Below are 26,025 nucleotides of genomic sequence, written 5' to 3'. Positions count from 1 at the left end.
CTAGCTACGACAAATCCTTCAAAATCAATTTTTTTTTTCCAGAACAATGAACCAAAACAATTAAAATCAAACTCATGTTTCCAGAGCAATAAAACAAAGTACATGTATACTGCATACATATTTATTGAAACAAGCATATGATTGAATTGTAACAAAACAAATATCTTCAGAAACAGTGATTCAATTTACTTTCAAAAGAGGATGATCCAGGATTTTTTAAAAATCTTAAATCGATGGTCTACTTATGAAAAACCAGAAGTCCCCAAAAAAGTGTCAATGAAACTGCTAGTCTGAATTGAAGATTCATGACCTAGATGAAATTCAAAGGTCCTAGGTAAAAAATCAAGGGTCTTTGACCTCAGACTGCCTTTACAAAATTAAGAGAAAATCGTAAGTTACCATTCAGTCCTTGAGACAATGTAGGACACATTCTAAAAATGAGGTTTAAATTATCACAAATCAGATACAGTTATTAAAAATAAACAAATTTTAAAACAAGATAATTACAGCTAGTCAAAACAGATTTCTATGTCAAAAGTTGGACCTATTACTTTAGATATAAAGATTCCTTAGTAATTTCTTTTTCTCCATAGTTGTTCTGGCTGTTATCCCAGAATGCATTGCTTGTTTAATTTTGCTTCTACTATGGGTCCCATTTTTGGCACAGAAATCTGTAAAGAGATTCAAGTTCCCTATTAGCCCTATGGTGTAAAATGTAAATCTTGGCATTTTAAAAATGTAACATGATACATTTTTGCTGAATATCTACCTTGAACAGTAATGTATTGATTTTTTTCAAAGTTTTTTCAAAGAAAAAAAGCAATCTCATCAAATCGTGTAGGTTTAGATATTGGATAGAATGTTGGTCTTGACTAAGAAAATTGGAACCATACATAAAACTATACTTAAATAGTTTTCAAATTACATATTTTCAACTGCTTGTGTATGATTTCTGATGTTGAAGTCTTCGTATTATCTTTTGTTTTTCTTGTGCTGTTCTGCATGTAATGGCATTTCTTAAGGCTCTTTTAATTTGTGGAGCTGAATGACGAGACTTTTCAGTGAGAAAGTCTGGAATTAAGAAAAAAGCTTTGATTAGAAGCCCATATTCTTTAATTTAGAATTAAACAAAGAATGTCAGACTAATAAAGTGTAAAATTTTGGTAATTTAAGACTTTTCTGTTTATCTCTGTGTGTTATAGATGTGATTTTCCAGTGCATGACTGTCCTAATTTTCGTTCGAGGATGGCATCCATGGGCACAACAAAAATCTGGAAAAACAAAAAGCCAACTTCAAGAAACACAACTAAATGCAGAAATCATGGTCAGACATTATACCATACTGGGTCAAGTACTAGAATAGCATCTGGTACAGATGATAAAGTTCTGAGCATACCTTTCTTTTTCATTTTTTTTTCTTTTTGTTTTGTTTTGTTTTTTTTTTTGGGGGGGGGGGGCAAACAGCAAACCCTACCAAAATTTTGTTCTTTTTAAAAGTGTGTATAAAAACACTAATATTATCGGTGTTGATGCACTGTCAAATAACCCCCCCTCCCTCCCCCCCCCCAAAAAAAATAATCAAATATTGCCATACCACTTTTCTATGCTTATGTCACTGGTAATTAATATTGTTCAATGATCCTGAATTTGAGGCTTTAACTTTCATTAAACTGATGTTAAATATGTATATCAAATTTCACAACAATCTTAGGGTCCTTTAGATCTACATAACTTTAATCAAATACAGACTTACAGACAAGAAAAACAAATAAAAATGAACAAGACATCTTACATGTCTTACGAACATTTCCATCAGAATGTAACATGAATCCACAGTATAAAATCAGCTCTTAGCTGTAGTTTAAATGTTATCAAATATTTAATAATTTACATCTTACATCTTTAAACATGAAATACAAGTAACATAAATATTAAAAACAATATATCATTTATACATCAAAAAATGTACTTTTCAGAACATCTTTCATTGTTAAAAGTAATAGAAGGGCAAAATATGTCACAAATACAAAATACTGAAGCAAATTTCCCACATTAGGCCAATTTTTAGCTACATGTAGTAGTGATCCTTGGAGTTACCTAATACATCTACATTGATCTGATTATTTAGATATCACTTGAATTAATCAGTTTATTCATACATTAAACAATCATCTTTTCAGTTTCATAAGTTTTCTCAAAATTTTTTGTTTCTCTTGTGTTGTCCTAGCTGAGCAGGCATTATGAAGGGCTTTTTTGATCAAAGGTCTTCCATTATTTCCATGGCGACTATTTGCACAACAAAAGTCTGGAAAGAGAGAAAGGATCTACAAAAAGGTTTTTTAGCAAATGTTTTTTTTACTACATATATCAAAAACACAATTTACATGTAAATAATACATGCTTCATGAAATCAGTAGTATGTTTCCAGATTTAAACACCATACAAATTGACCGTACAAAATTTAAAGGACGAAGTATTTAAATGTTTGAATCTGATCACTGACATTATTTAGTCCTGATGGAATTCTAAAGCTGAACTTAATCCTTTTTGGAATCTTATCTCCAACTTTATCCATATGGACCAGACTAACTGAGGTTTATTTGGCAATGAAATCATGGAAACCTAATGTTTCAGACATAACTTTATAACTGCCACTTATCCACACATAAATAAATTCATCAGTTAAGAACTTTTTAAAGGTAATATTTCATTCATGAATGAGCATGTGTCTTAATCATAGTCGAGTTTCTCTCCAGTTTAAGTCGTTCTGCTGATGTCCTTGCTGACACACCACGATGTAACACTGTTTTAATTCTTGATCTATTTTTGTGCCTGCTATTGCTTGTGCAGAAGTCTGAAAAGACAGGGCAAATTTTCAGGTGGAATTATTCTTTCAGATTCAATATTATTTCCAAAACTGCACTTCATTAAAGAGACCACACAATTTTCAACTTTATAAATTTACTTTTAATGAATCCACAGTATTATTGATATTTTTAATTTTAGGATTAAAAGAATCTTGCAACTCACATTTTCAAAGGTATTGTTTAAGACATAATCCAATTTATAGACCACAATGGTATTTGTAATGGACAAAAGAGTACACTACAAAGAGATTGTTAAATAAAATGCTCCACCACCATACTGTTTTTAGCTTAAACAATACAAACAATGGTTTATGTTAATAGTATAAATTCCCAGAGTTCATAGGAGTTTATCCTATAATCAGTAAATAATACAGAATAATGCCAAGCCAATAATTCCCAGAATTCCTGGCACCTTTACCAAGTGAAATTAGCCAGGGAAAATTACAGGTTATTTAGCATATTGGAGAATGTTTGGAACTAGAAATCATTGAAATGGAATCAATCTCTGTGGGCCCAGCAGTGGCAATTAAGCCATATGTACCTTAAGGACTCAGGATCGTAACTTCTATTGAGGCAATGGAGGCAACGGCCTCCCCCAAGAATTTCGATAATTTTTTTCTTGAAATATGATTACCTGGTATGCATTTGAAAGTTAATTCCAAGCGAAACTGAAATCTGTTTTCTATGGCAATTATCTAGTACCGTCAGTAAAAAAACTTGACCGCATAAGTTGATGATAATATGAAAACAGATGCACATACACATGAATGATTTACCAACACAAAATGACTTTTCTTAAGGAGTACACAGATGGGTAGCAAAATGCAACATGTCAAGCTTGCCACAGTCTGTTGAAACGCTCACAGACACAATAATTTTGACCAGGAATTATACTGAAAACACTACCAGCTGGTTTATATTCTTTTGAGAGATCTTTCTATGTTCTCAGATGTTTGAAGACATAATGCAGAATCACAATGATAGAGGATCGTCTCTTGGGTTTAGCCATGCTCCATATTCACCGGAATGACAACACCGAACCGGTATGTAAAGGTTGTGGCAGTGCTAAAAAGATGGGATATAACCCAATTCCTCTAATGAACTCCGAGTCAGACCAAAAAGTAGAACTGGACAGACAATAAATTCCAACTGATACTTGGATGTCATGCAAGAATATCAGTTACATTGGAATGCTTGACAAAAAGACGGATAAAATATAAATATATACTCAAAAGAATTATTTTAAATGCTAACCAAGTGCCAGTTTCAAGGATTATTTTTGTGTTTTGTAGGACATTTAGGCATTACCTAGGGTTTTGGAGATTAGCAGAATAATGAATCACACTTCATCCCCCACTTTTCAAGTGGAGTGTCCTAGGTGTATACTGGTTGATTTGAGTGCTTTCTTATATCCAAACGTATGCTATGGCCATATGGGTGGTAGTAAGAAAATCCACATTGCACATCCAAAGAATGGGCTTAAAATTAAAAACTTAAATACAAGGATTCAGCAATACATATAATGGACCCACATAAATTCAAGTTTTATTTGGACCCTAACTTTGAGATGGGAACTTTAAAAGTTCAAGGTAAAAATTACATGGTATAATACTCCAGTTACTTTCAGGAAACTCAATGCAATGAAAATACTGTATTTAAGTGTGTATAATGTGCATTTATGTATTGTACAAAGCGCAATTTTGAAGCTCAAAACGTGTGAGAAAAAAGTTTTTTTAGACATATATTTCAGTAGAATTTTGTAAAACAAAAGATCAATATTTTGCACTTGATCAGTCAATTTCTTTACCTTGATCAAGTATTTCCTACATACATGTAAATGTAAAGGAAAGAAACTTTTTTTCACATTTAAACATCATGTAAAGATCGGTAGCTACATAGAATTGGATAATTTTAATGGCTTATGAAACAAAATCAAAAGTCAGGAAAATTGGACATTTCCTGTTTTGGTTGTTACTCAAATTTCATCATTTTTCATTTCAAAACATACTTAAAAGAAAGAAAATTGATAGAAACAATCAACATAAGTTTCAAAGTAATCATTTTCAGCTGCAAAGAGCATTCAATAAGGAGGGTTTGACAAAAAAGGACTTTGATATTTTTTGGTTTTTAGTTATTTCATTTTAATCTCAATATTGCACAACCTATGTCTGAAACATGTTATTAAGAAACTTGATTTGAAGATAAAATCATTTAAAATTCAATACTTATCTTTGATGATTATATAAACTTTCTTTCAGTAACATGTCACTTCTGGTTTGTTTGTTTACATTACGTAATCTCTTTTCTCTTATAAAAATCTCATATTTCTTGGCCAAATCTTATATATTGATGCATAATACGCACCCCCATGATCTGGAAATTATTTCCATCTAAAAATATGTGCATACACACGCCAAAATACGGTATTCATGAAAAAAAATACAACTGCACATTTCTGAGTTTGAAAATACATGTAATTAAAAAAAATTACAGTATGTTTTACATTCATTTTCACATTTCACACAGCACTAAACATGTACATAAGTAATAAAAAAACCAAAAAAACTTAGAAGCTGAGGAGGCTAAACACATTAAAACACTCTTAATACAAATACAATAGTAAATTAATATGTTACATCTCATCATTCATAAATTTCAGACATTGTTTAACAGAGCCAACAAAAACAGGTGTCGGAACAGAAGTAAACAAACAATAAAAAAAAAAAGCCATAACGGTAAATTTTATAAAAAAACAAGAGGCTCCAAGGAGTCTGAATCGCTCACCTTGTTAAAGTTTGTCTTTCAAGAGCAATAAATCTAACAAGGAGTTGTCCAACAATTTTGACTCAAGACTTTGGTGGGACTATTAAAAGGATCATTTCAGTGAATGAAAATGTCTTTCTTTTATGATCATTTCAGTGAATGAAAATGTCTTTCTTTTATAAGTTTAAGATATTGGCTGAAAACTGTAAAAAAAAAAAACCCTGTCATTTTTCAACTTTTAAGGGCAATAACTCTTACAGGAGTTACCTGACGACTTTTGAAGGCCTCATAATAAGAGTCATTTCAGCTATAGAAATAATTTTGCTAAAACTCAGGTCAGAGGAGAAGACTTTTGAAAGAAATAACATTCAAAATAGCAAAAAAACGTCAAAAAAGAGCAATAACTCCAACATGGTTTAGCATATTACAATGAAAATTTGACCACAGATAGATCTCATCATGCTGAACACTTTTATCTCGTCAGAATTTGGTTAAACCTGATGGTTTTGGATATATATGCGAAAAACTACTGTCTGACCCCTATGCTCTATTTTTAGTAACAGCAGCCATGTTTTTCAACAGATCAAAAATCCCCATGACAGTTCTTTGCACAATACCCCAAGGAACATTCATACCAAGTTTGGTTCCAATTGGTCAAGTGGGGTCAGAGGAGAAGAGTTTTGAAAAATTGTTAACGACGACGGATGCCAAGTGATGGCAATAGCTCACATGGCCTACGGCCAGGGGAGCTAAAAAATAAACAAAGAAAATCAGGTCTGAAATTTACAAATTCAGTGAAAACAAAGTCAGGCAAAAAACTTCATTTTTTTCAATTGTAAAAAATCATAACATGTATAGGATAAGTGTTCCACGATGTCATGTATGTGTTGGGCTACTTTGCTTTTCCCTAATAATATTTATAACAATATCCATGGGGGTATATTCCTTTATCATGTGTTTCCTTGTGGTTGGTTGTCCCTGATAATTTTTATAAAAATTTCCTTGCGATATTTTTCTTTCTTGACCTTTTGTCTTTCTTTCCATTCAACAGATGTAACAACGTTTCTGGAAGCTTCCTTGCACTTAGAGCGACTGTGTCTTCCATGCTTTTCACAAAAATCTGAAACCATATTATTGGTGGAAAGAAGTATTTTACACAGAGTATGCAATTCATTCAACTTCTTTGAAACAACTCTTTGACAGATTAACAGGTGGAGATATTATTTAAAAATGATATTTTCCACTATTTTTTTTAGAAACAACTACCGGTATTAGGACTATTGAAATGGTTTTCAGTAACTATATGTAAACTTACAGTTCAGGAAATATTAGTAAACATGATTCTCAAGAGAATTGCACATTGTGATAAAAACAACTTCCCTTCTGACCTATTGAGTAAATGAAGTCAAATATCTATTTAAGTGTAAGTATTTGTAAGAATCAGGCAAATTTGGAAAAATCAGAAACATGCATGTCAAAACCTTACCAATCTGACAATATAATTTCACTCAAGGATACTTTCTCTATTTGAAAAAAAAAACACTATTTGATCTCTGCATCACTGGATTAGCTCAGAAAACTTTCAATAAAATGTGAAAAAAAAGATGGTGTTTGAGAGTTATCTGCCCTTGAAATGTTCATTTTCAGTGCATTTCAATGAAATTATAACTCAGTTAACCAAAATGATTTGAAAAATTTTGCTTTCTTTTCTTGATTCTTATCGTGTAAATAGTAAAAGTAAACTTTCAAAATGGTGTTTTTTTTTGTACCATGTTTCACCAACTGTCTGATTATTACAGACTTGCACTAAAAATTTTTAAAATATCTAAACTAAATTTTATTCAAACTTAATTGCTCTTTCATACAGATATTATAACAAAGATTCAATAAAACCAAAACACTATAAAAAGTCAAGACAACTAAAAATTTCATAAAAAAAGACAAGTCGTAGAGCAATAACTCTGTCATGAAATATTCCATTACATCAAATATTAAACTTGTAACACTTCAACTTGATCAATATATAACTTCAAACAAAATATCAAGTAGTAAAAATCTGAATCACTTAAAACAAACGGTTCTGTCAACTGACTTGTCTCCTACAGTTCCCAAGCTTGGTGACTAAAATTCTTTAAATTACAGATAAAGATATACCCATATCTGTTATAACATGGAGTGAGCTGGGTGGGATAGCACTTGTCTTGTGCAATTTATGAAACCTTAAACTCATCAAACCTAGTTCAAAAATGCCAAAAATTGTTACACTTTTCATGTTTTTTTCAACATCGAAGAGGGGTATTACATGAACAATCTCTGAATTCCTTCCACAGTATGGCTTGTTTATATGGTATAAAATACATGTAGTACAGGTCGGTACAACAAAACATTTTTTTTACCAAACAATCTATTTAGTAAGAATAAGTCAATGTTAAAAATCCAAATTAAAAAGAAACTACAATAGGAAACCAATATAATTTGGTTAAGTATCTGTAATAATATGCACCATTTATCACATTCTATCCTTAAGTGTCTCATTTAAATCAGAAATATATATAAACAGGGCCTATTCTAAACAATGCTGACATCTTTGGCTATGTATCTATTACAAAAACTCTATGCAAAAGACAAATGGGAGAAGTTCCAGGGATCACCTTTAGCCACTAGCTAGTAAAAATTATTTCGAGCCAATGAAATGATGTGTACTTTTGTGGTTTCAGGCTAGTTGAATCCTATACAGTCCTCTATCACTTGGGCTGGTCATTGCAAATTATAAAGAAAAGGACAGGAGAAATGAGCACAAACAAGGAGGTATTTGCCCATTTCTCCCTCTAGATGAAGCCCTCACAAAGGATGTTTAAGTACAGCTCAATGAAATTATAAATATTATAAAATGCCCAATTCCCAAATTTTAATCCCAATCACTTGGCGTAACATGAAAGTAGTAATAAATAAACATAACTATAAACAAATGGAAAATTGAAAGGTGGCAATGTACACATACATTTGTACACCTATTATGAATCCACAGTATCAAGTCTTTTAAAATAATAACATTATATTTATATATTTATAAAAAATATGTAAAAGGACAATACAATATAATGGTACATATTTAATATCAAAACATATTTAATCTGGAATGTATCAACTCGAAGGTGTAATAAAAAAAAGCTAATATCGTACATGTAATAAGAAATAAATAAACATGTACAGTAATAGCTTAGAATTAATATTCATCATTATTTATAAAATGAAAGCACACTATACTATCAGAAATATAAGTAATGACTCACTTCAAATTATGCCAGTTGTTTATAAAATGAACAAAAGTGCCAAATCTATGATAAAAGTAAATTACATTTACCTTCATAGCTTTTTCTGTTTTATTTCATCTGTTGTCCTCGACTTCAATTTAATTTATCTTTCATTCCATGACCAAAAAAAATACCGTAAATATTCTAACATTTATTTTGTTCTTGTATTCCATAACATTAACAAAAGATCCTAGATATGGAGCTATGGAAGCAACCTATCGTTAGTCCAGTTTAAAGAGGTAAAGAGCGGCTTTTATTATCTGTGTGAATACCGAAAACAGTCAAATTCATCATGAGAGTCTCAACCTTCTTCCTCCCAAAATAATGGATCAAGAAAAAGGAGATCATTTGCAGAATGGATTTTGGATTCAGATAGTTTTCACTCTTCAAAGGAAAACCAGAATGTACTAGAGACAAGAGGCACCCAGAAGCCTGAATTGTTCACCTGGTTCAATTTTTGCCTTTCAAGGTAAATAACTCTATCAAGGAGTTGGTCGTCAATTTTGACTCGAAGCAGACTTTGGTAAGCCTAATAATAAGGATCATTTCAGCAAATGAAAGTTTCTTTCTATCTATCATAGTTTTCAAGATAGTTTTCAAGATTTTGGATGAAAACTGTTAAATCAACATTTTTCTCCTTTCAAGGGCGATTACTCTAGCAAGGAGTCGTCCAACAACTTTAATTTCCATACACTTTTGCAGGCCTTATCATAATTATCAATTCAGCAATTGAAAGTTTCTTCTTTTCATCTATCACAGTTTTCAAGATATTGGTTGAAAGCTTTAAAAAAAAAAAACCCGACATTTTTCACCTTTCAAGAGCAAAAACTTTAACAAGGAGTCATCCGACAATTTTAACCCAATGCAGACTTTAGTAAGCCTTATAATGAAGATCAATTCAGCAATATATACAATTTGGCTAAACCTAACAGGTTTGGAGATATATGCCAAAAACTTCTGTCTGACCCCTATGATGTATTTTTAGTAAAGGTGGCCATATTTTTTGACAAATAAAAAATTACTTAATCAGTTCTATGCGGAATATCCTAAAGAAAATTCATACCAATTTTGGTTATAATTGGTCAAGTAGTTTCAGAGGAAAAGAGTTTTGAAAAATCGGTAACAACAATGACGACAACAATGGACCCCAAGTGATGGCAATAGCTCACATGACCCCGGCCAGATGAGCTAAAAACATTAAAAAAGGGCAATAACTCCAACATGGCTTCACAAATTTACCAGTACACAAAATTGGACCAGAGATAGATTTCATCATGCTGAACACTAACACCAGTCAGAATTTGGCTCAACCTGGTGGTTTTGGAGATATATGAGAGAAAGTTCTGTCTGATCCCTATGTGACATAAAAAAAAAAAAAATGCCACGACATTTCTATGCAGAGTATTTTCAGAGGAGAAGAGTTTTCAATTCAAAAATCGTTAACAATGTCGGATGCCAAATGATGGCAATAGCTCACATGGCCTTCTGCCAGGTGAGCTGAAAGGTAATTACCACCAAAAAAGTGTGTGACTAGTGTGAGTGAGTGGCCACTGTTTTGATCTATGGCTTTTGAAATGTTTTTCTTCATTATCATGATTTTAGTGCCACATGTGTTCTGACATGACCTGTATCCTCAATCATGTCAGCTCATAAATGGTAATTTTACCTTATTTATTTTTATTTAACTATAGCCCTCATCTACACATTAGGGACTATTGAAAAATATAGATACATCTTAGACATCATGATTGAATATGCAACCAATGCATGGAGAGAAGGTTTCAAGACCTGAATAAAGTAACACATACAAGTACAAGTATGTGCAGCCAATAAACCCACTGATAACACAAAATTTCTCCTGTAAAACTAAAATATATGCATTAATTCAATAGTACATGTACATGTAACTGAAACAACTTTTAATATTCATAGGTGTTCTACCACAAACAAGTTTTATCATGTAAAATGCACATGAATAAGGCAGTTTTTAAAGCACATACAAGTACAAGTAGTCAGCAAATTAAATGAAATATATATATACATGTAACCTACCTATCTTAAACCATGGTGACAGCTGGTTACACTGCTAGCTCTTCCTCTGACAATCTTCATGAGCAGTAATTCAAGCGAACAAGATAAAAATGCCCGACAATATTCAAATATCTCCATGCTGATATCAAAATATATTTTAATCCAAAAGTAAAAAGATTTTGTTCTACTTTTTGAAAAAGCAAATTTGTGTAAGTTAAATTAGCTAAAAGGAAGATCACTTAACTAAGCACTATTTTTGCAGAAATTCAAACAACATTTACACGTATCTTAATTTTCAGTTTCATGTATGAAATTATATGAAGGAGCAAGAGAAAGAAACTGCAAAGTAATTGGTAATTTTTCTATTAAAATGTACAATAAAAAAAAATACTGTGGATTCATAATTACTGGACAACTGGCAGTCAGGCCTTAGTATGTGATATGAAAATGAAATGTCATGAAAAGGTCCAACCACAAATTAAAGATATATCATAACCTATGTTTATTAATGAGTGTATGTTTTGTATGCTTATTTGTGATGACCAACTATCGGTTTATAGCCTTGTTGACCCCCTGAGCTTTGCAAATTAACCATTTAAACAATACTAAGCACTTTCGATGCACAAGTCATTTTTTTACACCCCTACAAACATGTCTAATCCTAGACTAATGGTAAGAGATAAGCTTTAGCGAAATACAAATGTATACAAGTCAGCTGTTTTATTTTTGTTACACAAATTTAGAGTTAACAATTCTAAAATATACTTGGCTCAGCTTTGAAAAACCATTAATGTTGAATACTGATTATGACGCTACTCATCTTAATGCATAATGTACATTTTGTATGATACAATGAAAACAATAGCAGCTGAATCCTTCGTTTTAAACATGGGCTTGTTTTTATTAATAGTATTAACTCTAAATAAAAAAAAAACTCATTTAATTGTAATGGTCCATATTCTAAGATATTCAAACAAGTCAATCAAATATGACTGAAATTCACAATTCAATCATTACATGCAAGATTCTCAGTTTAATAACAATATTTTGTAAGCCTATACTTGAATACTTTAAAGCTTATAAACAACCGAGGAAGGTGATGGGTGTTATAGAAAAGCAGAGGATTCCCACCATACTGGTACACAAGGTCTATACTTGCTAAGTTTTTGACAGGATACATGATGCTTAGTATTTTTCAGGAACAACTTGATGCAGAGTGAAGGCAACTGCCCATATCATTTAAAATTAATAACTAAAAAGTACCTCAGTACTTCTCAAACAAGGATTTTCCAACCTCAAATACAGTATATTTTGATGAAATACATGTGTATACAAGACACTATCTGAAGGTTCTAACACTACAAAAGACTTAATAAAATGTTAGTCCCAACAATTATTTTTGAAGGACCTCTCCTGGTAGGGACAAATGCACTAATCCAACAGAATTTTTATGAAACTGTAGAGTTCCCAAAATTATTAACAACTAGAGTCTTAACCTATTAACTGCAAATCCACTGACTAAACATCAAGTAGATCTAGATGCTAACAATAAGCTAACAAAACGATACACATTGCTTCACTTGAATATTGATCAAGTTAACCCCTTAAATTTAATTACATGTACATGTATCTTCCCTTGCCTACATCCCAAAACAATTTTGTTATTTCATGCACAAATACATCTCATCCCAATCAATCTTTAACTTTCATTAGATTCTGTTTAGCATTTTAGGAGGCACTGTGATTACAGCATGTAAATATTTCTAAATCCTTAAGTTGGATTATATCCCTTAGCCACCCAACACAAAATTTATCTTCCTTCAGGCATATCTGCATATGATGCATCATCATCCTAAAAAAATTAAACAAAATTTGTTGTGCAGGTTAAGAGCAATATTTACACGAGATGTGGACAGGTGGATGAACTATCCTACATGTACATGTACTTTCAATCTTTGTGGGGGTTTAAATTAATAAGTTAATTGTTTTAATAAAACCCGGCTCCCATCCCTAAAAGTTAGAAAATCCTTGTTTAATACTTCACTAATAGCAAACAAATTTACCTAAAATAGCTTCAATTATCTGTTGATTTAAGATCTTTTTTCCTCTTCCAACTTTGGATAATGTTGATCCTACAAGCTCTTTCCGTGACCAAAACACATTAAGCAAATATCGAGCCATTTTTTCCCCACTATAAGTTCCTGTTTGGCTTTCAGTGCCAACTTTAAAAGCTTGAGAAATATTTTTTTCATAAACATACACTCCACTACCAGCAACAAGTTCAACCATCTGAAAGAAAACAACCAAACATGTGTAATGCTGAAAAGCAGCAGGCAATGATCACAATATGCCCATCCTGTTTCTTCCAGTGTGCAAAGTCCAATAAAATTGGAAAACATTGATACAACAATTATATTTGAGTTTTGTAATGACAGAGTGAAGAGAGTACAGTATAGTGCAATAAATTTAAAAACATTATAAAATCTTGGGATGGAAAAAACTGTAAATGCATGGCATGTGGTGACTCCATCTAGGTCATTTCAAGTATTTATATATACTTTTTTATTTTGCTTTAAAGCTTTTGTACTGCTTTTATCACCTCAGTGTTAGTTGCTTTTAGTAGTAGTGCTATTTATTCATCTGCTTTTCTTTTGTTTTGTTTGTCAGCTCTTATCATATATGTATCTCTTGCATTGTCCATTATTTATTTGCATGCTTTGTTGTTATATTATGTCAAAGGCTTACTTAAGCTTATGTTTAATATGACGAAGGTTAAACCTTTTAACGCTCCCGAAGAAACATTAATAAAAAGTAACTTCGTTTTATATTTTTTGTGAGCTCTGAATTGATGATTTAAACATATTTTATTGAATAAATAAATTGTATAGGATTGGCAAGGCCTATATATATCCTCTCCATACATGTCAAGAAATACAACATGCAGATAGAAGATATTCACATGACCTGAAAAAAAAACACAGACAGACAGACAGACACAGACACACACATGAGTACATTGATTGATAATGATTATATTCAACCACTTTTGTATTTAAATTGACATTTTACTCTAAAAACAAATTGTAATAGTAATTCTCATTTAGTTTCGCTTCATTCTTTTTCATTTTGTACAATTAAATTATGTTTTTATAACAATTTGATTCATTTAATTTAATTGATTCGCTTTGATTCTTTCTTTTATCGATTATTTTCGTTTTGGTTTGGTTTATTTTCGTTTCGCAATTTTTATGACCCAAGAATTATGGGTAATACTGATTACGTAGTTTTCGTAAACATCTGGGCGTCATACTGCAGACTACAAGGCCAACCCTATCTTGGAAAAGCTATGATTCGATTTGTATTAAATTATCGAAACTAGCAAATATTTTCTGAGACTGGTTTGGTTCTCAGTCGCAAACATACAAGTATACGCAAATGAAGCTGCCATTATCCTGTTTTTTAGCTGCTGAAAATGCAGGTACAAACCGGATATTGATGTTTTTTCTTGGCATAAGTATACAGAACAAGTTGATAAAACAACCTTGGAAGCGTATAAACTAACTCAAAAACGTATATATAACCGTGACTCGCGTTATTGCGCAAGTAACGGTTATTGGTTTGATTGTCATGGTCTGAAATGTCTTTGGGTCATTTTGGCAATCGCATGGAATTATGGGTAATGGTACTTTCGTAAACATTGGAGCGCCTTGTGTTGACTGTTTTGACAATCCATATCTTGGAAGCTATATGATGTGTTTTGAACTTAATCAAAAAGGCTACTGAGACTGGTTCTGTTCTCAATCACATTTTTCGAAGTGTACGAAAATGAAGTTGCCATTATACTGTTTTTAAGTTCCTGAATTTACATGCACAAACCGGATATTGATGCCTTTTCTGCCCATAAGTATACATGACCCAGTTGATAATACAGCCATTTACGTTCCCTTCAGGAGCGTATTATTATGTATTTCATGCCAACTCTAAATAAAACTTCTATATTTATAATCTGGAATGATGGAAAAAAAACCTGTATTTAGCCACAACAAACCTGATAAGCCTTTGCTGTCTCAGGGTCCACCAACCCTGGCTTAGGCAGCCCACTGGCTTCAGAAGAAAAGCTTGCCCTAGAATGTACTGGCCGTACCTGTACAGGTACTGGTTGGGATGTTAATGAGTCCATACTTATTGACTGTTGAGATGTGCTAGTAAGGCTTGTCATGCTACTATCTGTAACAAAAGAATCATTAAATTACTGAAATTAGTATCATTTAGAATTATACATGTACATTTTTACAATTTTAGTTTTCACAACTGAACTTAACAATAGCTTGCCATGCAGACATACATGTACATTTGTATATGTAGTTTTCAAGGCATTGCAAAAAAAAATACTATAAGTTCATTAAAATTTTCTGCACATAAAAAAAAAGAAATGTACAAGTACATGTAATAAATTAAAAAGAATAAAGCATGTACAATGTACAATGTTTAGCATTGCTTATTTTTTTCAAAGCTGAAGTTACCTCTGTAGGCTGTATAAGGTTTATAAGACTTAATAAGAAATTTTACTATCATTTTTTTTTTCCAATTTTGAATAGACCTATTTACACTTGTGGATGCCATTGACGAAAATAATATATTTTCCCATTGTTTTCTAACTGAATTCTACTTAAACTTAAAGATTAGATATCACATTTCAAAGTACATGGTTTCATTGATGTCAAAAGGTTATTTGGAGACAAATCTGGGGTCATTTGGAGCAAATGACAAGTATGAATTCATGTATAATTCACTTGTGAAAAAAATTCTATAATTTTACTTTCAGACTTTCTCCAGACAAAACTCCAAACCTGCCAATCACAGATTCGAAATTGAGACTACGTGTTCTGTAGCCTAACTAACCTGAGTCCATCTGCACATAAATTCATAAATTAAAAAAAAAAGCATTTTGTTATTGAGAGTAAATCTACTACATGTACTTTTAAGCAAGCCCATTATAGATGTAAATTTTTACAATAATGTACATTTGTATTAGCATAAAATGAATCCATGCAGATGTCCTTGACATTTTTTCAATTTTGAGTCAATATTTTACATACAATGTACATGTATTTGTTTAAACAGCTTGTTGACTAATCAATTGCACCATACGTTATTTGTATGCACTTTTATGTAACAGTACTTTACTTTTCCCTGCAAAGATGTACATTAACATGCTATTTCATTTTGAAAGCTAGTTGTGGTTTTTACATGTATGTATGTATACAAAAAATGTTTGTCTCGCATGCAGTGTTGGGTTATCTACACATGCTACAGGAGTTCAAATTAGTGCTGGTCTGAGACAAGACGGTGTTCATTCCAGATGCCACCCTTGAGACATTGGCACAGATATTTTATATATGAAGCACAAAAAGTTTGGTATATGGGCCCTGCAGCCACGCTGTATTATGTAGGTCAATCTTTGAATTTCCAGATTTATAACAGTTCCAAGTTCCACTGTTATTTAAAATGCCAATGGCTTGACCATTTCCTCGTAAACAGGAAAAACAAAAGTAAAAATTTTTTTAGCATGTGGGTCAAAACAACGTAAAGAAAATATAAGGCAGTGCATGATATTTTCCCCTGACCCTGCTGACAGCACCCAATAAATTACAGATAAGCTGACTGACTGAAAACAAATGGATACAGCTGCCTACCTGGAGTATTTCAAGTAAAATGAAGTATGAATGTCCATGGGCCTGGGTGGGATATGATCCTGATACGTTCAGAGAGAGTCTAAGTGGAGACACAACATTAAATGAATGATAATTTGAATCAGCAGAATGCCATAATAAATAAACAACATCTAATATATATATTTTTATCACTGGAGGTGTATAGTACTCACTTGATAATGAAACTATAGAGTGTATATGAACAACTTACTTGATGGTTGAATCTCTTGTTACAAATCTAAAAATGATCTCCTATCATACAGCCATATTGGCCCCCATTCTTCTGATAATGCCCCCGTTTTACTCTCAAGCAGGCCACTGGCCCCCTTTTGCAATTTTCTAAAATGAACACTATGAGACCCTATATTTCTGATGTGAACTATTGAAATTTCATTTACGTAGGTCCTACACATACAAATTTCATATTTACTCATTTATAGCCCAGGACCTTTCACTCTTAAAAGTATGTTTGAACCCTAGATATGATGGGCATTTCCTCTGCACTTTTGACTCTATTTGTATACAATGTACATTGTACAATAGGCATATACATTGTACCATAGCCTGTTATATTTAGTTGATATCAGGCAAAACGAACAAAATGCATGTATATGTAATAATTCACGAACATTTAATTTTTACATACATGCAGTATAATACTATCATTTTAGACTTTCCAGTCACACAGCTTAAACCAAAGAGCTAATTTTGTACATGTATATTTAACAACAATACACTGAAACTGGTATTACACTATGACCTTCCAAGGGACAGCAAAATTATTGTCACATTAAATAGGTAGTCTTTTTAGACAGGTTCACTAAACATGTACTTAGAATGCACTTTATAGGGATATCTAATCACAGGGATCTCCATCGATCAAATGAACACATGGCTCACTCTCCAGTTGGACAAAATTTCATTGTGGCCTGTGTCCTTCCATGCAGAAAATAAATTGCCAATTTAAGTACAATAAGGTTGAATGAAACATATTTAATAAACTAATCAACAAAGGTAGATCTTTCTGTCTGTACTGTCTAACTCAATTAGACCAAGGTTAAGTTTTGTCATTTGGTTGATACCATTAAACAAGTACTATCTTTTAAAAAAGATAGCTGACGCAGTAAAATTTTAATCTTTTTTTACTTCTAAGTTTCTACATTTCTTTCAAGAAAATAAATGCTGAGATCGATAAGACATTATTGTATAAATTTAAGATCGTCTTCCTCCCTCTCTGATCTTTCCCAAATTTAATTAAACTCTTTGATATTTTCCATATTTTATTAATGAAAAGTTATCAAGTTTCATTCATTAAAAAAAAACAGTACATTTGAATCTTTTTGAATTTGCTGATGGTGATAATCGCAAATTTGACAGATCCAAGATTTGTTCACACACGTGTTTCACTCCCCGACACATTACCCCCCCCCCCCAATAAAGACATTGTATTACTGTTAGAATAAACACATGCACCAATCATATTGATTTATGACAGGTATAGGTGATTGACAAGCAAGAGTAATTGGGAAATACATTGCAGATTTGCAATGTGTGATGCAAATTTGAATACATGGCACACACCAAATGAGCACATGGCACAGCACCATGCAAAAAAGGTAATGGAGAACCCTGGTCAAGAAATGTAATTGCTAAAAATAGGTGATTGCTACGAGAGGTTTGACTGGATTTAATTTTTTTTAGTAAAATACCTGTTATTACAGCATCACTGTCGTTATCTTCTGGATCAGATTCTATTTTTATCTCAGTAATATCTGTTTGATCAAACCCAGAAGGTGCTGGTGGCAAGGAACTACTAGAACTCTCTTGGTTTATCACATCAACATTAGCATGGAGTGCAACTGGGACTGCCTGACTCGTAGGTATGTTGGTGGCAAATATATTTTGATCCGTACTGCCAAAACTCAGCTGTCTAGGTTTGGTGTCAGATCCAAAGCTTCCTTGTGAATGCTGATTATTGTCAAATTCCCCACTACTAAAACTTGACTGAGATATTGTTACAGAGTTAGAGGTATTAAAACTTGTTTGAGAGATGGGCAAAATGTTTGATTGGACACCACTTGAAATGTCAGGTTGTGAACCTCTCCTGGGTTGTCCTTGCAAAGGTTGATTGTAATCAGATTTCTGTGATGGGATATTTGTTGATGACTGTTGTGATGAGAGTGAATCTGTACTCTGAATGGCTTGAGTAATCAAATTTTCTAAATTCTGAAAGTCTGCAAGACTAGTTGATGATGAATATGATGTTGTTGTCACTGCCGGAGGAGCACCTAATGCATAACTTCTGCTAGCCGGTACAGTTCTATTAGATTGTGAAGTATATGTAGAGGAAAATGTAGGCATGGTAGCTGATGACGTTGTAGTATAAACAGGGCCAATCATCAAAGGAGGAACAGGCCTAGGTTTCGATTTTGGCTTTGGTGGAAATCTAGCACTAGATATTGGCGTACTTGTCTTATGAAATGTTTTAACAATTGGTAAAACAATACGTCTTTTTTGAGGTGGTTGAGCAGGGGCATCAATGTCTATTACTTCTGTTTGATGATGCCTGCTACTGTCCTTGGATTTAGCACCTTCAGTCATATGATAGTCTTGTTGAGAAATTTGTCTGACATTTTGAATTTGAGGACTATGCACACCAGGTGACACTTGAGAGGTACTTTTATTTTGAACTAGCCCCTCTGATAAGTCAATAACACCAATTTCACCACGAATGTTATCCTCACTTTCTTGCTGATTCTGAGCACTTTTTGTAACTGTTCTATATTGTAATTCTGATGGTGAAGCATGAATGTCTGAGTAAAACTGTCTTTCATCACGTTTAGGTTTGCTACATTGTGGACAAGGAGCAGGAGAAGGCGTGGCCTCACCACTGCCCACATCATCTGTTAACCATTTTGGCTTAGTCTTTACATTGTGGTCTAAAATTAAATTGAAAAAATAACAAATGCATGTTCAGTGCTGGAGTAAGACCATCCTGATATCTCAATTTACAATGTACATTTTACTATTTCCAAAGAGCACTATTTAATATATTGCACATACAAATGTACAGTGTACTGCACTACCTACATTTGTATATGTACACAAGTAATACATGTACATGCATAGAAATATTATGTTTTTTTTCAAAACAGAAGATGCTGTACCTTCTCAAAATTTGAACTGATCAATAACTAAAGAGCTAAATTATAAAACTTCATAAAACTGGTAAAATCTGTCCTTTGTCAGTACTATACTAATATAATTACACATTTCATTAGAAACTTATTCAGTCACTCTTTCCATTATCCATCTTTTTTTTATAACAGGAAACATTTTTTGTATATCAAAATCGAATTGGCAGAAAATATAAAAGTAATATACATGTATAAGTTACATCTTTCGAAACAAACCATAAACATAGAATAAAAAAACCCAAAACATCATCTGTTTAATTTTTCAAAAAGTCACATCTTACCAAGCACCATATAACCTTTGATCTTAAACTCTGATAATTTTAGGTCCAGCCACATGACAAACTGGGTCAGTGTCCATGGCTGGGCTTCTTTCACCAGTACTGAGAAGTCTTCTTTAATCTTACTCAGGTCTATCATTGCGTCACTCTTTACATAGACTGTAAGAATTGGTTCTCTGAAATCATAAAGGTTAAAAATGTATAATCATTGTGACTTTATTAGAAAGCAAAAATACATGCCCTAAGACATTGTGATCCAATTCCCTCTATGCCAAATATTGTAGATTCTGGTTTAGGTAATATTGCTGAACACATAATAATCTTAATTTGTTGACAAACACCTTTATTCTACAGTAGAGAGTCTTATGATGACAATTGTTCCATTCCGACATGTCAGAAATTTGAAAAATTCTGACAATTTCATGGCTGGTAAATAGCTGGATGGCTATCAGACCATGGGATGAACAGTCATAAAATAGTTCTTTGACCTTTACCAATGCTACCTGAATCATTAAAACTTGAGTGCTTTTAGGTTTAAATACCTGTTTTATCTGTAATTTATATCTGTACAACAGTATTTTGTTTCTTTCTCATGTACTTGTATGAAGAAGATTCTAAATTTTTTTTACATGTTCAAAAGTTCTAACCACTGGCCATAAATTGTTGAGTAACACATGCATGTGATACTAGTTTTGAATTTGTTAACGACTTCTTATGTATAATTTTTTTTAGGGTTCAGCTAAAGTCAATATCTAGGACATTCCTTATTGAAATGCTTTCATTCATAGCTTTAGTAATACATTAAATTAGCGCTGAAACATTGCTACAATGTAAATGCATCTTTATATGTACTTAACACACAAACTTAAGTCAAACTTAAGAAAAAATGCTTTGTAACTTTTATATAATATTAGCAACAAAAGTGGGAAATATCTTATAATAAATCTACAGTTGTCAGAAACAATATTTGATGATTGAAATTCATATAGTCCTGTTTCTAAATGTATTATGCAGTGCAAGCTTGCATTTATTTTCTTGACAAATTGCCAATTCTTTTAATTTAGACGAATTGAGGTATTTTAAGCCATGTTCCAGCTAAATACCAAACATCAAACATAAAATATTAAAATTTTCATTCAAATCTGGCAATTTGTCACAAATTATCGCTACATGTAGCTTGCACTGCACTAAATATTTACATGTAGGCTACAGCATATTTGCTTTTCCAAACAAAATTCTGTTCTGGTAAATCTGTACGTTTAATTTAAAATTTGATGTTTACACTTCTGTTGTTATCATAATACACGTTCATGTATGACTGTAGTAACATGTTTTGTGAAGGAAGGAAACATGCATATATGTAGAATATTTTATAAAGAAGCATTAAGCAAACCTTTCAGTAACATAATAATTGCAATCTTGACTAAAATTATCTTGACAATTCATGTCCTAGATTTTGACTTTAGCAGAATCTTAACGGGAAATGATAAATTACTTTGGAATGATGTAATCAGGAATAGTCAAAATAAAATAAGGATATAATAAGACATGAAGACATGAGGCAAAAAGATAATAACAGACAATTTATACATGTATATAGATTCTCTTTCAGTAAAGAGTGGTTTAAAAATTAAAATTTTAGTGAGCATGTTAAAATCTTAATTTTACCATAGAGTGGAAAGATAATTTAAAGCAAGAATGAACTGAAGAGGAATTGGTTTCTTCCATGAAATCTGAAGAAGACTTAAAAAATGCAAAATGGCATGAAAACTCTCGCAGAATTTTAATCATCACCTGGTGATTAATCAAAGTGCTGATAGCACTGTTGTTTTTTTTATTCTTGTGAAAATTTTAGTTTGTTTGTTTGTTTGTTGCGGTTTAACGTCCGAGCAGCAATATTTCAGCTATATTCAGACGATGAACATGAAATTGATGATAAAATGAACATGAAATGATGATGAAATGAAAAAGGGATGGGACACAAGGACAATTGGGTTGACAAATTTTGATTGCCACTGGAAATAGGGAGAGGTAGGTAGGGTCGGCAAATTTGGCCTCCTGTGGCGGAGCCCTATGGTTCCTACTCCGGGGGAATACCACAGTAGGGTTCTTTAACCTGTGAGGAACGTGGCTTCTTTCCCAACACGGTGCACCACTATGGTTTGCGGTCAGGTTTTCCGTATTAGCATTTTAGCATGAACAAACATGATGTAAAATAACACTGTAATCATACACTTGCATTCCTCATATTATTTATAACTGTTTTTCCTAATATGTACATAAAGTGCTACTGATTTCTAACGTTAAAAACTGGAATCGACAGTTAAATAGTATCAAACGCACACACATTTACAAATTTTGTTCTGATTTACTTTTGCCTAATTTTCAAACCCGTTCAAAAGTTAATTTGCAATCACATTCAGAAGCATTTCAACAGTGTATTATCCTACACTGTAATTATACTTAAATGGAACCAATTTCAGATTATGAAAATAATTTCCCTGATCAATATAAGATTTTAAAACTTGACACTTTTTATCAATTTGAATTTTCCCACTAATTTTACTTGGTTAAAACCACTGTTCTTCAATTCCTGTTTATAAATCATAAAATATTGACGATAGGACAGAGATTTTGACCAATAATTAATTGTATTAAACTGAACATGCGTAGCATATGAAATGCTTCTTGACACATAACTGCAAGTACTTCATTTCCAAACTGCTAATTTATTACTAAACATCCAAAAAGGAATCCCTCAAATTTTCAGTTCAATTCTTAGGACTAAATATTATTGCAGAAATAATAGAATATTATTCAACTGGATAGTTAATGTAGTGTTCAGTAGTGGAACCAGCAACATAAGGTATTTTGATATATCAAAAACCCTAAAAAGTCAAATGCTTTTTAATCACCTGCTTAAGAGTTGGAGAAAGATAAATCCACATACTTTACATTAAATTATTTAAGGATGTCTGTAAGGGCAAGAGACATATGACCAAAAATTCACGTTTTTACAGGTTTATGAAGGTTATTTGTTGTTGAGCATTAGTGAAATACATTGCATCTATACATGGAGTGTACATGTATACTAGAGCTGAGAGTCATTTGTAATAATCAATGTTCTAGAATTCCTATTTCCCGTTACCCGGGGCAATTGAAATTTGTGTCAGAGAAAGATAGGTACTTAGTTACACTTTCCTGTGGCAAGTTGAAAACTTCATATGCTGTAAGGATTTGTTTTGTTAGGAAATCAGTCATGGACTGTGGGAAAGTTGATTTTACATGGATTTTTCCCCGAGGAAACCTAAATTTCTGAAAAATCCTAGAACACTGATAACCTCAATAGAACACTGCAGTTACTACACTGTTTGGTTTTTTTTTTTAAATATGGGTAAATTGGCTAAGTGTGTTTGTTAAAAATAGCAAAAACCGTTGAAAAAGGGCAAAAACTCCAACATGGTTTAATGGATTAAAACCAAAATTTATCCATAGATAGATCTCATCATGCTGAACACTTTTACCCTGTCAAGATTTAGCTAAAACTAAAGATTTGGAGATATATGTAAAAATCTGCTGTCTGACCCCTATGTTCTATTTTTAGTAACAGCTGCCATGTTTTTCGATGAATCAAAAATCCCCACATCAGTTCTATGCAGGATACCCCAAATTAAAAAACATTTATACCAAATTTGGTTCTAATCAGTCAAGTAGTTTCAGAGGAGAAGAGTTGTGTAGGTGAGCTAAAAATCAAAGAAACCGCTTTGAAATAATACAAGTTTTATTGCATAATGAAAGTAAAATTAACAGTTAAAAGTCAACCAATTTCATTATTTTTTGGGGGGTCAGTTACTGATAACTAATAAGCACTGATTAATTTTGACATTTTTATTGCATTTTGTATATTTTAGTATTTTAAAACACGCCCTTCCTCAGTATTTTCATCATATATTGATAACTTCTAGAACTTTACAATCCTGAATAATTTCTCTTCCCTGTGGTATGCATTAGTCAAAAGTAAAGCTTACAGGCTTTAAGATTACCTATATGTAGCTTAGGGACTGTGTGAAATACATGTATAAGGACTGGAACAGTCCTTGTGACTGTACCATGTTGTGTACATTATACAGGTCAGGGAGAACCACTAATTGCCATATTATATCTCAATTGACATATAATCCACCAATTGGCATATACAAGGATAGACCAATTGACATACATGTATAATATACTGTTTTTCCAAATTAAATCTTTGTTTTAGAATTGTGCATCACTTTTCAAAACAAAACCCTATATATGATTCTCACTGAGCCCAAAATGTATTTTGTTTCTGTTGAAGCATGCTGCATTTCTTGAGCTTGCCTGTTTACAATATTTCTTTTGTTGTTTCAACTGTTCCAGTGACCTTCAATAATGATGATCAAGTATTTATATAGGGTCAGTATGTTCCTATTCAATTGAACAATACCTGGCTCTTACCTGTTGAGTGAAACTCATGTTCACTTGACCGCACACATTATTGTTTTATTGATAAAGGAAAACTATTGACCAAACTTTACGACAAACGTGATGACTTTCCATTCAAAATTGTCAACTTTCATCTGTGGCAACATCCCTTCAGCACCTTTGATGGAGTATTCGTATCACAACTCATACGTTATGCCAGAGCTTGCTGAAACTACGCAGACTTTTTGTATCACACTACTAGAACTCCAAAAAATAGGCTTCTAAGACAAGATTGAAGTCATCACTACAGAAGTTTTATGGTCGTCATCATGAACTTGTGGATCGTTTTGGTGTATCCATCTGCACCATGAAAACTGATTTATTCAGCGGGTCATATTTTTCCTTTCCTTGTTTGTCTACTCTGGACTTCACTTTTTATGAGCAACTCGGTGGGTGTTTCTAGAAAAGCAAAGGACGCTTACCCTATCTGTGCACCTGGTCCATGCTCCCAGTTTTTAGTGGAGTCTGAGTTGCTCATTAGCTTTTGTTACTTTGTATGCATGATTTTAGTTACTTAATGTTCTTTGTTGTGTATGTCTGTTTTCAATGTCTGGTCTTTGTCCCTGGATTACATTCTTTTGATTACCGCTATAACCTTGGTTCCTTTGATTACTCTTCCATTGACTGGTACTTAGGGTCAATGCAATGGATAAAATAACAATAGGTAAACATACAAATGCAATTTTCATTTAAATGCAACATGATGTGTTATCATCTAGAACCTGAAATGACAGAAATGTAACACTTCAGCATGGTTTCCTGAAAAGAATGCTCCTTTTCCAATTAAAGATGTTTTGTGAGAAAATAGTAAATTATATATCAATTGGTCTATCCTTGTATATGTCAATCTGTGGATTATATATCAGTTGAGATATAGTACATCAATTATATACATATGAATTAGTGGTTCTTCCTGACCTGTTATACTGTTAAATTGAAGTCCCTACAGGAAGGTTTCATCAATAGCCTCTGTTCAGCAACAGTGGACCAAATGGTAACGGGCATTTACGTTTTACATACACTGTTGGGTTGTCCATGCCTTTCAAACAACCGCATGAAAAATTTGTAAAGAATATTAACGATGAAAAGAGTGTAAATTACTGTACATAATAGAAATCCAGTTACGATTTGCAGAGATTTCGTGTATGTGTATAGGAATAAAAAGTACATTTGTTCGAATAAAAATTAATTAGTACATTGATACTTAGAAACATATGCATTACATACACACCAAAATGGTCAGAGTCTGACTGTGTGACGAGCGGCAAGCAAGCAGCTTCGACCTTATTTGTAATTCTTCAACTGGTTTCAAAATATTTAAATTATGCAATCAAGAGCAATTGATGAAAAATTCT

The 26,025-nt window shown here is 32.4% G+C and overlaps 1 protein-coding gene across 33 annotated transcripts in view; it reads right to left on the bottom strand.

The window, feature by feature from the left end:
- The window catches only part of LOC148611163 (uncharacterized), a 41,605-nt gene extending 15,625 nt beyond the window's left edge, over positions 1–25,980 (bottom strand). For 17 of the 33 annotated variants that reach the window (XR_015924077.1, XR_015924078.1, XR_015924076.1 and 14 more), the window contains exons 1-5: positions 25,902–25,974; positions 20,168–20,340; positions 18,399–19,628; positions 15,024–15,202; positions 13,039–13,264 (exon numbers count right to left, since the gene is read on the bottom strand). Coding sequence is in view for 29 of the 33 variants with exons in the window: in XM_088591378.1 (XP_088447504.1) it covers positions 13,039–13,264; positions 15,024–15,202; positions 18,399–19,628; positions 20,168–20,303 (1,771 nt within the window). In the remaining 4 variants the exon portion in view is untranslated. The other 16 variants (XM_088591380.1, XM_088591372.1, XM_088591387.1 and 13 more) reach the window with 9 other exon arrangements.
- Between the last annotated feature and the right edge of the window lie 45 nt (positions 25,981–26,025).

This window comes from Perna viridis, chromosome 7 (genome assembly GCF_037379345.1).
Source record: "Perna viridis isolate PV_CMFRI_1.1 ecotype Kerala chromosome 7, ASM3737934v1, whole genome shotgun sequence".
In the NCBI taxonomy this organism is placed as follows: Eukaryota; Metazoa; Mollusca; class Bivalvia; order Mytilida; family Mytilidae; genus Perna; species Perna viridis.
The sequence above is the reverse complement of the archived record's forward strand: the minus strand, read 5'-3'. Positions and strand labels throughout refer to the sequence as shown.